This window comes from Elephas maximus, chromosome 19 (genome assembly GCF_024166365.1).
Source record: "Elephas maximus indicus isolate mEleMax1 chromosome 19, mEleMax1 primary haplotype, whole genome shotgun sequence".
Classification (NCBI taxonomy): Eukaryota; Metazoa; Chordata; class Mammalia; order Proboscidea; family Elephantidae; genus Elephas; species Elephas maximus.
Window position 1 is genome coordinate 53,332,470 of NC_064837.1, and position 12,656 is coordinate 53,345,125.

The 12,656-nt window shown below is 35.1% G+C and overlaps 1 protein-coding gene across 1 annotated transcript in view; it reads left to right on the forward strand.

The window, feature by feature from the left end:
• Positions 1 to 12,656, forward strand: part of EFCAB3 (EF-hand calcium binding domain 3) — a 573,675-nt gene that overhangs the window by 146,446 nt on the left and 414,573 nt on the right. Inside the window, exons 26-30 of the mRNA XM_049861611.1 lie at positions 157 to 300; positions 842 to 910; positions 3,524 to 3,664; positions 11,135 to 11,278; positions 11,726 to 11,797. Of these exons, the coding sequence (XP_049717568.1) occupies positions 157 to 300; positions 842 to 910; positions 3,524 to 3,664; positions 11,135 to 11,278; positions 11,726 to 11,797 (570 nt within the window). The remainder of the gene's footprint in view (positions 1 to 156; positions 301 to 841; positions 911 to 3,523; positions 3,665 to 11,134; positions 11,279 to 11,725; positions 11,798 to 12,656) is intronic.

Below are 12,656 nucleotides of genomic sequence, written 5' to 3' on the forward strand. Positions count from 1 at the left end.
TTTTGGGAACAGAGCGGGACATAAATACAAATAAATAGTACTGTCTTTCTCTTAAGTATAATTTCATATGTCAGGAAATTTTTAGCAGCTCTCCTTAAAATGTAAAAGAAGAACATGAAAATCTGTCTACAGCTAAAAGTTCCTATGTCTTTTCAGAAGATAAAAATCAATTTTACAATTTTGATATTAACAAAATTGAAGATACAGCTGTTTCTGAACTCCAGCAAAGATTAAATGCCATAGGAATCGATTTGGCAGAAGATAAAATAGAGATGGCTTTGGAAAATACTAATCCTAATAGTGAGTAACTATTTAACTTTAGACCAACAAAGTTTGACCATTTAAGAAAAAAAAAATTTCCTCTAAATCCTCAGGGAGTTACACACATGTGCGCACACACACACACGCATTTGTATTTCACAAGAAAATTAAAAATTCCATTTTATCTTATTTTTTTAGTTAATAGGTTTGTATTGAAGTAATTCATTTTCAAAGTAATATCTCTGACAGCATTTATTTTGGACCTAATCTGCTTACTGGAGCACTTGTGGTGTAGTGGTTAACCGTTCAGCTGCTAACCAAAAAAGGTCGGCAGTTCAAATCACCACCTGCTCCTTGGAAACTCTGTGGGGCAGTTCTACTCTGCCTTATAGGGTCACTATGAGTCAGAATCCACTAGATGCCAACAGGTTTGGTAATCTGCATACCGGTTAAGTCACAAGAGAATTGCCAGTCTTCCACTTTATTTTTGTATTTTTAAACACTGGTTTTGTAACATCATGTGGTCTTTTTTTTTTTTTTTACGAGATTATCTAAATTGTTTATTTCTTTCTTTTTAAAGGTGATGTGGTGAATTTTAAGGATATTATCAGAGAATTGACCAACACTGATGAATTTATTGAGTGCCAGCGTAAGTTTGAAATTCTAAATGAATATGAACAGAAACTTCCTGTTTTTGAATTGGGGTGTGTGTGTGTTTTAAGAGCACTATTAAACTCCTTTTTACATTTTCTCATTTAAACATAGAAGAAATATTTTTGAAAACCTTACATTTTCAAATTTATGAATACATGTATTTCATAATATTCTTGAAGAAATTTTAAAATTTGTTATCTCTGTAATTCTTTCTTCCTTTTCATGTATTTTGTTAAGTTGCATTCTCTGTTTTCTTGATTAATCTTATCTATTTTATCAAGATAATCAGCTTTTGGTTTCTTTAATCATCTCTAGTGTGTTTTGCTTTCTTCTGTTCTTTTCTTTCTTATTTATCTCTTCTTATTTTGTTGGGTTTACTCTATTTCTTTTTGTCTGACATTTTAATCAAATGCTTCGCTCAGAATTTTCCAGTGTGTTTTGAAATTTCAGCACCATCCTAGCATGGAGACAACCTTGGACCACAGACATTGAGAATAAGAATTGGAGTCCTAGACTGAGTTTTTAAAATGAGTGTTAAAATAGGTGGATTCTCTCTAAATTAGTCTCTAATTTGAATTCACTGCCAATTCAGTTCAATCCCAGGGTAATTTTGGTGGGAACCTTGACAAAAGAATTTTGAAATTTATTTGAAAGACTACAAGTATACCAATAGTTTAGACCATTTTGAAAAAGAATGCTAACTTGCCTTACCAAATATTAGAACATATTATAACGCTATTGTAATCAATTGTTACAAATAGAGCAATGCACCGAAATAGAGAACCCAGTAGAGACAAATGTTTGAGAACTTGGCATACGATAGAGATGACATTGCCAATCAGTTGCGGGGTGGGGGGAGATGTGTTATTTAATAGATGATTTGGGAAAATTGGCTCAGTATGTGGAAGAAAATAAAGTTCAATCCCTACTTCATAACAAGTACAAAAATTATCTTCAAATGGACTAAAGTGTTAAATGTGAAAGGTAAAACTATAAAACTGGCAAGAGAAAATATTGTACCTTGTGGTTGTGAAGGGTTTCTTAATTAGAACTCCTAAAATATACAACCACAGGATAAAAAAGGATTTGATTACATCAAAATTAAGGTATTCTGTTCAACGAAGGACTCTAACATAAATTACTAGATACATAACAGGTTGAAAGAAGATAATTGCAACTTTTAGAACGACAAAAGGCTGATTTTTAGACTACATACAGAAATTCTGTAAATCAACAATAGAAAGAAAAAAATTCATTTGAAAAAATGATAAGGATATAAGAAGGCAGTTTATAAAAGGAGAAACCCACATGGCTAATAAGTATATAAAGAAAATCAGGAATACTCAAGTACTGCTGTTAGGTATTCGTTATGTACTGCTGCTGGTAGGTAAATAGTCTGGAGAAAGTTTTCTGTAGAGACATGAACAAGTATTTTCATTGCAACACTGTTGGAGGAAAGAACTGAAAGTAGTGTAAGTATCCCTCATCAAAGGAAAAGCTAAATAAAATATGGTCTATACAAATAATAAATTCCAAACAATAAACTTGATTTACATTTGTACCATAGATAGATCTCATTCATGTATGGTTAAGTGAAAAAAGGAAGAAATAGAATAAGTTTACAGCATAAAATGCTTTATGTAAATTAGATTTACACACACGAAGCAAAACCATAGTAATACTAAAATTATTTATGAAATAATATTGAAAAACCTTTTGCTTTCAAGATTAAAAGTAAACACTCTTCTAAATCTTTGGTTAAAAAATAAAACCTGAAATTGGAAATTATTTAGAAATGGATGACAATGAGAGCATGTAAACATGTACCATATGACCAAAACAATACTTACAGGAAATTTTATAGCTAAAAATGCTTTTATTAGAAAATAAGAAATATTGAACATAATTTGTCTTAAATGTTCAGTACACAAAGCTAAACAGCAATATAAACAATAAAACAGCAGAATGATTTCCCCCAAAGTAGTAGTCAGGAACTAATAAAGATGAAAGTAGAAGTTTCTGAAATAGAACAAACAAAAAAAGAAAGCATCCATATAGCCAAAAGTCAGTTCTTTAAAAAGAGTAATAAAAATAGAGGAACCTTTTGGAAGTATGATGAAGGAAAAGAAGAAAAAAGACATAAATAAGTTGGCAGTCATACAGAGCAGATTAAAGGATACAGAGGAGATTAAAAAATATATGTGAATAATACTTAAAATTAATCTAATAAAGCATCAGTTAATTAGCATCTCGTCAACATCACAGTCATTCTTTCTAAACATTTGGATAAGGGGGTAAGTACTACTTTTTTGTTTGTTTAATGAGGGCACTATTTTCTTGGGAGTTATTTTGCTGTTTGGTTGTTTTCGTTTAGCTTGTGAGTTGAACACTTAATGTAAAATATTTTCGATGTTTCTTTTGTTCTAGTATAAGCATTTAGCTTATAAACTTTGTGGAGCTTTCAAGGAAGCTATTTCAGAGAGGCAAAAATCTCAAGACAACTGAATATTCTACAGTGAATACATTTCACCCAAATCAGGTTGTTATGTGCTTGTCTGGATGGATTAACCTACTAAGTAGCTTTACATTTTGTTATCAATATATGTAGGAATAGAAGATGCATGGAAAGTTGTCGATACTGTCTCTGATGGGAAAGTTGAAATTAGAGACCTTTTATCTACTCTGAAAACCGTGGAGAAACCTTTAAATAAAGAGCAATGTAAGGTGTTACCAAACTCTGCAGCAGATGGTAAGTACTTCAGTCACCTCTCAGGTCTCCTGTTTAGAGTATACATGTTCACACAGGTGAACATTTTTTCAAGAATGTTAATTCTGTGTTCAGGGAGGTTGCTATGGAACTGGTATGTGTATATATGGGGTCACTGTGAATTGTTATAATTCTCTGGAAAATGTATGGGGTATTCTTTATTTAGATAAGACTAACAGAAATAGGTAATACAGCTACCTATGTTTTTAAAATAGATACTAATTTATTGGGATGTAATGGTCAAAACAAGAAACATGGTACAGCCCTACTCTTCCTTTTGTCCAGCCTTATATCCTAGAGATAGAGCACATTTTATAGACAAAGCTCCACAGGCTTTTGGGTTCCTTTGATGCAGAATAAATTTTAGTCACCTTATATTATTAACATAATCTTTAGACTAGATGAGGTATTGAAGAACAGGATTGAGAGTCAGCAAATGACTTCTGGAATGGTCAGAAGGCATCCACTGCAATGGTTTTATTTACTTTGCACAGGGAATTTATGTGTGGTGATGGGGCAGAGACAGAACTTGTTTAGCTACTTGCCCTAGATAGCTTCAAGGATAGGGTTGCAATAAGTCATTAGTTTGTTTCTTTATCATTTCATAAAGAAATGCTTTGTCTCTTAATTTTGAAATTTCTTCATTCTTACTAAATAAACCTCTAAACTGAGGAGTTTTATATATAATGATCTAATACGTGAACCCTTCGTTTACTTCATGTTTTTTCAGCATGGGCTCTTGGAATGTCTTTATTTTTTCTTATATGTATTTATCTCGCTTAGTGCATTCTAAAGCATGAGTAAATATTTCATTAAAACTGCCCAGTACATGAATTTCAAGTAACATTAAACAACAATATAAATGCTATAAAGAGTATGTGGCTATTTGCTAAAATTATTTTCATTCCATCGTATAACTTATTTTAGCTATAACTATTGATCTGTGAAACCACTGAATCCTTTAATTCAGGAATTTACTTCTGAGCAATTTATCTGAAAATAATACTTTTATTTTAAAGAGAATAAAGACATAGGTATGAGCTTGTTAATGGAAACATTCTGAAAATTTGAGAACAACTTAGATACCCAACAGAAAGAGAATAGTTAAGTAAACTATGATCATCCTACATCTCCCCCCATGCATCTGTGAGTTTGTTGAACTGTGGGGGCTTGCATGTTGTAGTGATACTGGAAGTTTTGCCACCACTATTCAATTACCAGCAGTGTCACCCATGGTAGACAGGTTTCAGTTGAGCTTCCAGAATAAGGCAGACTAGGAAGAAGGACCTGGCAATCTACTTCTGAAAAAATTAGCCAGTGAAAACCTTATGAGTAGCAGCGGAACATTGACATAGTGCTGGAAGATGAACCCCAATGGTTGGAAGGCACCCAAAAGACAGTTGGAGAAGAGCTGCCTCCTGAAAGTAGAGTCAACCTTAATGACATGGATGGAGTCAAGCTTTCAGCATCTCATTTTCTGATGTTGCATGGATCAAAATGAGAAGAAACAGCTGCAAACATCCGTTAATGCTGGAATGTGGAATGTGTGAAGTATGAATCTAGAAAAACTGGAAATCGTCAAAGATGAAATGGAAAGCATAAACATTGATATCCTAGGCATTAGTGAGCTGGAATGGACTGGTATTGGCCATTTTGAATCAGACAATTATATGGTGTTCTATGCTGGGAATAACAAATTGAAGAGGAATGGCATTACACTCACTGCCAAAAAGAAGATCTCAAGATCTGTCCTGAAGTACCATGCTGTCAGTGATAGGATAATATCCATACGCCTACAAGGAAGATCAGTTAATACGACTATTATTCAAATTTATGCACCAACTACTAAGGCCAAAGATAAAGAAATTGAAGATTTTTTACCAACTTCTGCAGTCAGATATTGATCAAACATGCAATCAAGATGCATTGATAGTTATTGGTGATTGGAATGTGAAAGTTGGAAACAAAGAAAAAGGATCAGTAGTTGGAAAATATGGCTTTGGTGATCGAAACAATGCTGGAGATAATATGATAGAATTTTGCAAGAACAATGACTTCTTCATTGCAAACACCTTTTTCACCAATATAAACAGTGACTATACACATGGACCTCACCAGGTGGAATACACAGGAATCAAATCGACTACATCTGTGGAAACAGACGATGGAAAAACTCAATATCATCAGTCAGAACAAGGTCAGACCAGACCATCAAGTGCTCATATGCAAGTTGAAGCTGAAGAAAATTAGAACAAGTCCATGAGAGCCAAATTATGACCTTGATTATCTCCCACCTGAATTTAGACACCATCTCAAGAATAGATTTGACGCATTGAACCCTAGTGACTGAAGACCAGACAAGTTGTGGAATGACATCAAGAACATCATACATGAAGAAAGCAAGAGGCCATTAAAAAGACAGGAAAGAAAGAAAAGACCAAAATGGAAGTCTGAAGAGACTCTGAAACTTGCTCTTGAACGTCGAGTAGCTAAAGCAAACAGAAGAAATGATGAAATAAAAGAGCTGAAGATTTCAAAGGGCAGCTCAAGAAGACAAAGTAAAATATTATAATGACATGTGCACAGACCTGGAGTTAGAAAATCAAAAAGAAAAACAGGTTCCTCATTTCTTAAGATGAAAGAACTGAAGAGAAAATTCAAGCCTCGAGTTGCAAAAGTGAAGGATTCTATGGACAAAATACTGGCCAATGCAGGAAGCATCAAAAGAAGATGAAAGGAATACACAGAGTTGCTGTACCATAAATAATTGTTGACATTCAGTCATTTCAGGAGGTAGCATATGATCAAGAACCGATGGTACTGAAGGAAGAAGTCCAAGCTGCACTGAAGACATTGGCAAAAAACAGGCTCCAGGAATTGATGGAATACTAATTGAGATGTTTCAACAAATGGATCCAGTGCTAGAAGTGGTCACTCGTCTGTGCCAAGAAATTTGGAAGACAGCTACCTGGACAATCGACTGGAAGAGATCCATGTTTATACCTGTGCCAAAGAGAGGTGATCCAGCAGAATGTGGAAATTATCAAACAATACCGTTAATATCATATGCAAGTAAAATTTTACTGAAGATCATTCAAAAGCAGTTGCAGCAGTACATCAACAGTGAACTGCCAGAAATTAAAGTGAGATTCAGAAGAGGACATGGAACGAGGGATAGCATTGTTAATGTAAGATGCATCCTGGCTGAAAGCAGAGAATACCAGAAGATTGTTACCTGTGTTTTATTGACTACGCAAAGGCATTTGACTGAAAGGATCATAAAAAATTATGGATAACATTGCGAAAAATGGGAATTCCAGAATACTTAATTGTGTTCATGAGGAACCTGTACATAGATCAAGAGCAGTTGTTCAGACAGAACAAGGGGATGCCATGTGGTTTAAAGTTAGGAAAGGTGTGCATTAGTGTTATATCCTTTCACCACACTTAGTCTGTATGTTGAGCAAATAATCTGAGAAGCTGAACTATATGAAGAAGAATGGGGCATCAGGATTGGAGGAAGACTCATTAATGACCTGTGTTATGCAGATGGCAGAACCTTACTTGCTGAAAGTGAAGACTTGAAGCACTTACTGATGAAGATTAGAGACCACAGCCTTCAGCATTGATTACACCTCAACATAAAGAAAACAAAAATCTTCACAACTGGATCAATAAGCAGTGTCATGATAAACGGAGAAAAGATTGAAGTTGTCAAGGATTTCATTTTACTTCGATCCATGGAAGCAGTAGTCAAGAAACCAAAGGACTCATTGCATTGGGCAAATCTGCCCAATGCAATGAGTCTTTAAAGTGTTCAAAAGCAAAGATGTCACTTTGAGGACTAAGGTTCGTTTGAGCCAAGCCATGGTGATTTCACATGCTTTTTTTTTCATATACGTGCAAAAGCTGGACAATGAATAAAGAAGACTGAAGAGAAAATGATGTCTTTGAATTATGGATTTGGTGAAGAATGTTGAGTATACCATGGACTGCCAGAAGAACAAACAAATCTGTCTTGGAAGAAGTACAACCAGAATGCTCCTTAGAAGCAAGGATGGCAAGACTGCGTCTCACATACTTTGGATATGGTATCAGGAGGGATCAGTCCCTGGAGAAAGACATCATGCTTGGTAGAGTAGAGGACCATCGAAAAATAGGAAGACCCTCGACAAGATGGATTGACTCAGTAGCTGCAACAGTGGGCTCAAGCATAACAATGATTGTGAGGATGGTGCAGGACCAGGTAGTGTTTCGTTCTGTTGCACATAGGGTTACCATTAGTCAGAACTGACTGGATGGCACCTAACAACAACATATTTTACCACTCACGAACTGAGGCACAGCGAATAACTCAGCCAAAGTCACACGGCTAGATAATGGCTGACCTGTGAGATGAGCTCAGGCAGCCTACATTCTTGCTCTCAACCAGTCCTCTGTACTGTCTGCCTTTACTAAATAAACTTAATTGTGAAGTCGGGAAAAAAAAAAAAATTCAGCAAGCAATTTGATAACCATTGATTGGTTATGCAGATGGCAGAACCTTACCTGATGATCACATTTCTGTTAATATACATGCAGCAAAACTTGGATACTTTATGCTACTTGTTTATTTGTTAATTTTTCAGACCATAAAGATTTTTAAGATTGTTTAATTTGAACTAATTTGAAGGAAAACCCTTCAAATTGTCAGAAAAGTCCAATTTATAGAGTACCTTCATGAAGACTGACGTTCAATTAACAATCAGGCCTTTGTATGTGTTATTAAGTTTCAGATCAATTGATTTATGCAAACTTTGGTCAAAAACTAGCAATCTCCCCAACCTCCCCACTCCTGCACCCTTTATTTCCTGCTCCAGCAAAAATAATCACTTTCAACTTATTTTCCTGTTACTTTTGGTATTTACCACTATGTTATTAAATAAAATGCATATAATGATATCTCTTAATTTATCAATAAAATGTATAAGTTACTGATTTCCTATTACGGTTAGATCAAGAATGTTGGTCTTTTACACTCCTCCCTCTTCCTCAAACTTCATATTCCCATTGAAATTACAAGCAATTCTTGGGTTCTTATAACTTGGTTACTTATAACTGTCCTGTGGTGAATAGTAAGAAGTGTATTTGGATTGTGAGCAAGTGTACACGCACAGAGGAAAATATAAATTTTGTAAAATGTCTTATAAAATAAAATAACGCTTACCCTTACCACTCCTGATGCACTCTGATGTCTTCTAATGAATTTCACATTATTTTATTTTTAAATGCTATTCAGGACCTACTAAATTTATTTCACCATCCACTATGTGACCCACAGTTTAAAAAACTATGTTGTTGTTAGGTGCTGTCAAGTTGGTTCCGACTCATAGCGACCCTATGTACAACAGAATGAAACACTGCCTGATTCTGTGCCATGTTCACAGTCGCTGCTGTTTCAGCCTATTGTTCCAGCCACTGTGTCAATCCACCTTTTTGAGGGCCTTCCTCTAGTTTTCTGACCCTCTACCTTACCAGGGGCCCTGGTGGCAAAGTGGTTAAAGAGCCTAGCTTCTAACCAAAGAGTTGGCAGTTTGAATCTACCCGCTGCTCCTTGAAAGCTCTGTGGGGCAGGTCTGTTCTGTCCTATAGGGGCGCTATGAATCAGAATTGACTCCACAGCAAAGGGTTTAGTTTTTTTTTTTCCTACCTTAGGAAGCATGATGTCCTTCTTCAGGAACTGGTCACTCCTGCTAACATGTCCAAAGTACGTGAGATGAAGTCTCACTATCCTCGCTTCTAAGGATCACTCTTTCTGTATTTCTTGCAAGATAGACTTGTTTGTACTTCTGGCAGTTAATGGTATAGTCAGTATTCTTCACCAACACTGTAATTCAAAGGCATCAGTTCTTCAGTCTTCCTTATTCATTGTCCATCTTTTGCATGTATATAAGGCGATTGAAAATATCATGGCATGGGTTAGGCGCACCTTAGTTCTCAAAGTGACATCTTTGCTTTTCAACACTTTTCAGAAGTCTTTTGCCATAGATTTTCCTGATACAATACGTCATGTGATTTCTTGACTGCTGCTTCCATGGGAATTGATTGTGAACCCAAGTAAAACAAAATCCTTGACAAGTTCAATATTTTCTCTATATAATGATGTTGCTTATTGGTCCAGTTGTGAGGATTTTTGTTTTCTTTATGTTGAGGTGCAATCCATACTGAAGGCTGTGGTCTTTGATCTTTATCAGTAAGTGCTTCAAGTCCTCTTCACTTTCAGCTAGCAAGGTTGTGTCATCTGTATAACACAGGTTGTTAATGAGTCTTCCTCTAATCCTGATGCCCCGTTCTACTTCATGTAGTCCAGCTTCTTTAGTTATTTGCTCAGCATACAGATTGGATAAGTGTGGTGAAAGGATACAACCATGACACACACCTTTCCTGACTTTAAACCATGCAGTGTCCCCTTATTCTGTTCCAACGACTGCCTCTTTGTCTTTGTATAGGTTCTGCGTGAGCACAATTAGGTGTTCTGGAATTCCCATCCTTCACAATGTTATCCATAATTTGGTATGATCCATGCAGTCAAATGCCTTTATAGTCAATAAAACACAGGCAAACATCTTAAAAAAAAATGAAAAAACCCCCAAACAAACTATACTCAGGTTACATAGTAGTAACATATAGACTTTCCTTAAGTTTTCCTTGCTTTATTTGAGATGTTGCAATCTGTTTTCTTATTCCTTACCATTTATTCAATCTATGCATTGACTATAATGAATTGATTAGAATCACGTACCTAGAATACGTGTCCTCAAAACTATTTAATTTCTTTGTCTCAGTATATGCTTCATTATAAAGGTACACATCTCATGCTATCATTACTCTAATACAGTATTCTCTCACCTTCATTTAGTTTCACATGCTTATTTTTCTCCCCCCTTTGTAGTGAAACATGTAAAAGAAAATCCTAAAAGGATGTAGAATGTCTGAAACTAGTAGGAAGGAAGACTGTGAGAGAGAAAGGCTTCTAATGCTAGGATAATGAGTGACTAGTGTTCTTGAATCTACAGGAGGCTTATGTTTTGAAAGCTTTTCTTTGCCTATCGACTTGGTGTCTATTTCTGCTACATGACCTAATTTAAGAATTACCACCTAAGTGTTCTTGAAATGCTTTGCAGCCTATGAAAGACTGAGCACATAGCAAAAACATCTTTGAGGGGAGATAGTTAATGAGTACAAGTAGATTTATACAAAATCTTGTGGAAATTCAACTTTTACCTGACTAAGGGTATCTTAAATTTTGTTCGCTGTTTAATTAACTTCTGAAAACAGAGCCCACCTATATGTTTAAAAGCTCTTTAATTCAGAATTCCGTCTATCATATACCTAGCTTTCTGCAGGCTGCGGGTGTTAAGTCGGCTTTGTCCCAGCTTCATCGTTTGTTCATTCTTCTTCATGTATTTACAGATTTATTTCAAGGGATTGCAACTGTTGAAAAGATCAGGAATGAGAAGATGCCTGTAAATGAACTGAGCTCCAGACTCTTGAGTATTGGAAGTCTGTTAAACAGCAAGACATTTCAGGAGATCCTGAGACAAGCATCTATTGATGGTGAATCCTTTTTGAAAGAGCACTATATATTAAACTGAATGAAGTCCTAGGTAGTCCTGTGTGCTTGACACATCTGTTGTATGTATGTACATTTTAGATAAGCCAGGTTTTAGAAATGTAATGAGAGCATAGACATATTAAAAGCTAATGAAAATTCATATTTTTTTTCCTCCTGGAAATACTTTTAAGAGGCTACCTCTACCTAACATCAAATCTATAAGATATAGGTATAAATTAGATTATTTAAGCTGAATAAATTAAAATAGTTAAAATTTCGTTCTTGTTTTGAGGGAACAGATTTTGGGTAAAACTTTTAAATTAATTGATTTTTATCCAGCTAATTTTCAGAAATTACAAAATTTGCCCACTCCCTGCCTCCTCACCATGATTATTTAATGATTATTAGGATACTTTGCCATTTCATAATCATTGTACTTTGCTTTTTAGAAAATAGCGAAGTAAGTCTCAGACAAATTTTGGAGACTTTGAACACAAGTAAGCCAGTTCCGGTATTTGAAGGTGAGTCAATCAATTAATAAGGTATTTCATTTTAGATATTTGTCACAGTTTGCATTGCCTTTTGTCATACTTAATATTTTTAAAACAGCGTTATGAGGCTTAATTGACATAAAAGAAACTGTACATACTTGAAGTGCACAATTTGATAAGTTTTAACATATGCACACACCCGTGAAACCATCACCACAATCCAGATCATAAACACATCCATCACCCTAAAAAGTTGCTCATGCCCCTTTGTAATCTCTTTCCAGCTTTTCTGCCTCATTTCTTCCTCATTCCCAAGTAATCACTGGATCTGCTTTCTGTCACTATAGATTTGTTTGCGTTTCGCAGAACTTTATAGAAATGGAATAATACAGTATTTACTCTTTTTTACTGGATTCTTTCACATAACATAATTTTTTTGAGATTCCTGTATGTTGTAGCATGTATCAATAGTTCATGTCTTTATATTGCTGAATAGTGTCCTGTTGTGTATATATATATACACGTTGTATAGATATAGGCTTATCTGTTCAATTAATGATATACATTAGGCTGTTTCCACTGTTTGGCAAATAAAGCTGCTATGAACATTTGTGTACAAGTCTTTGTATCGAGATCTGCTTTTATTTCTTTTGGGTAATTACCTAGAAGTAGAATAGCTAGACTATATGATAGGTATATGTTTAACTTTTTAAGAAACTGCTAGACTGTTTTCCAAAATGGTTGCATCGTTTTACATTCCCACCAACAGTGTGTGAGAATCTCACTTTCTCCAGATTCTTGCCAATACTTGGTATAGTCAAGTCTGTAGTTTTAGCCATTCTAGTAGGTGTGTAAGGACCCCCTGGTGGGTCAATGGTTAAGCACTCAG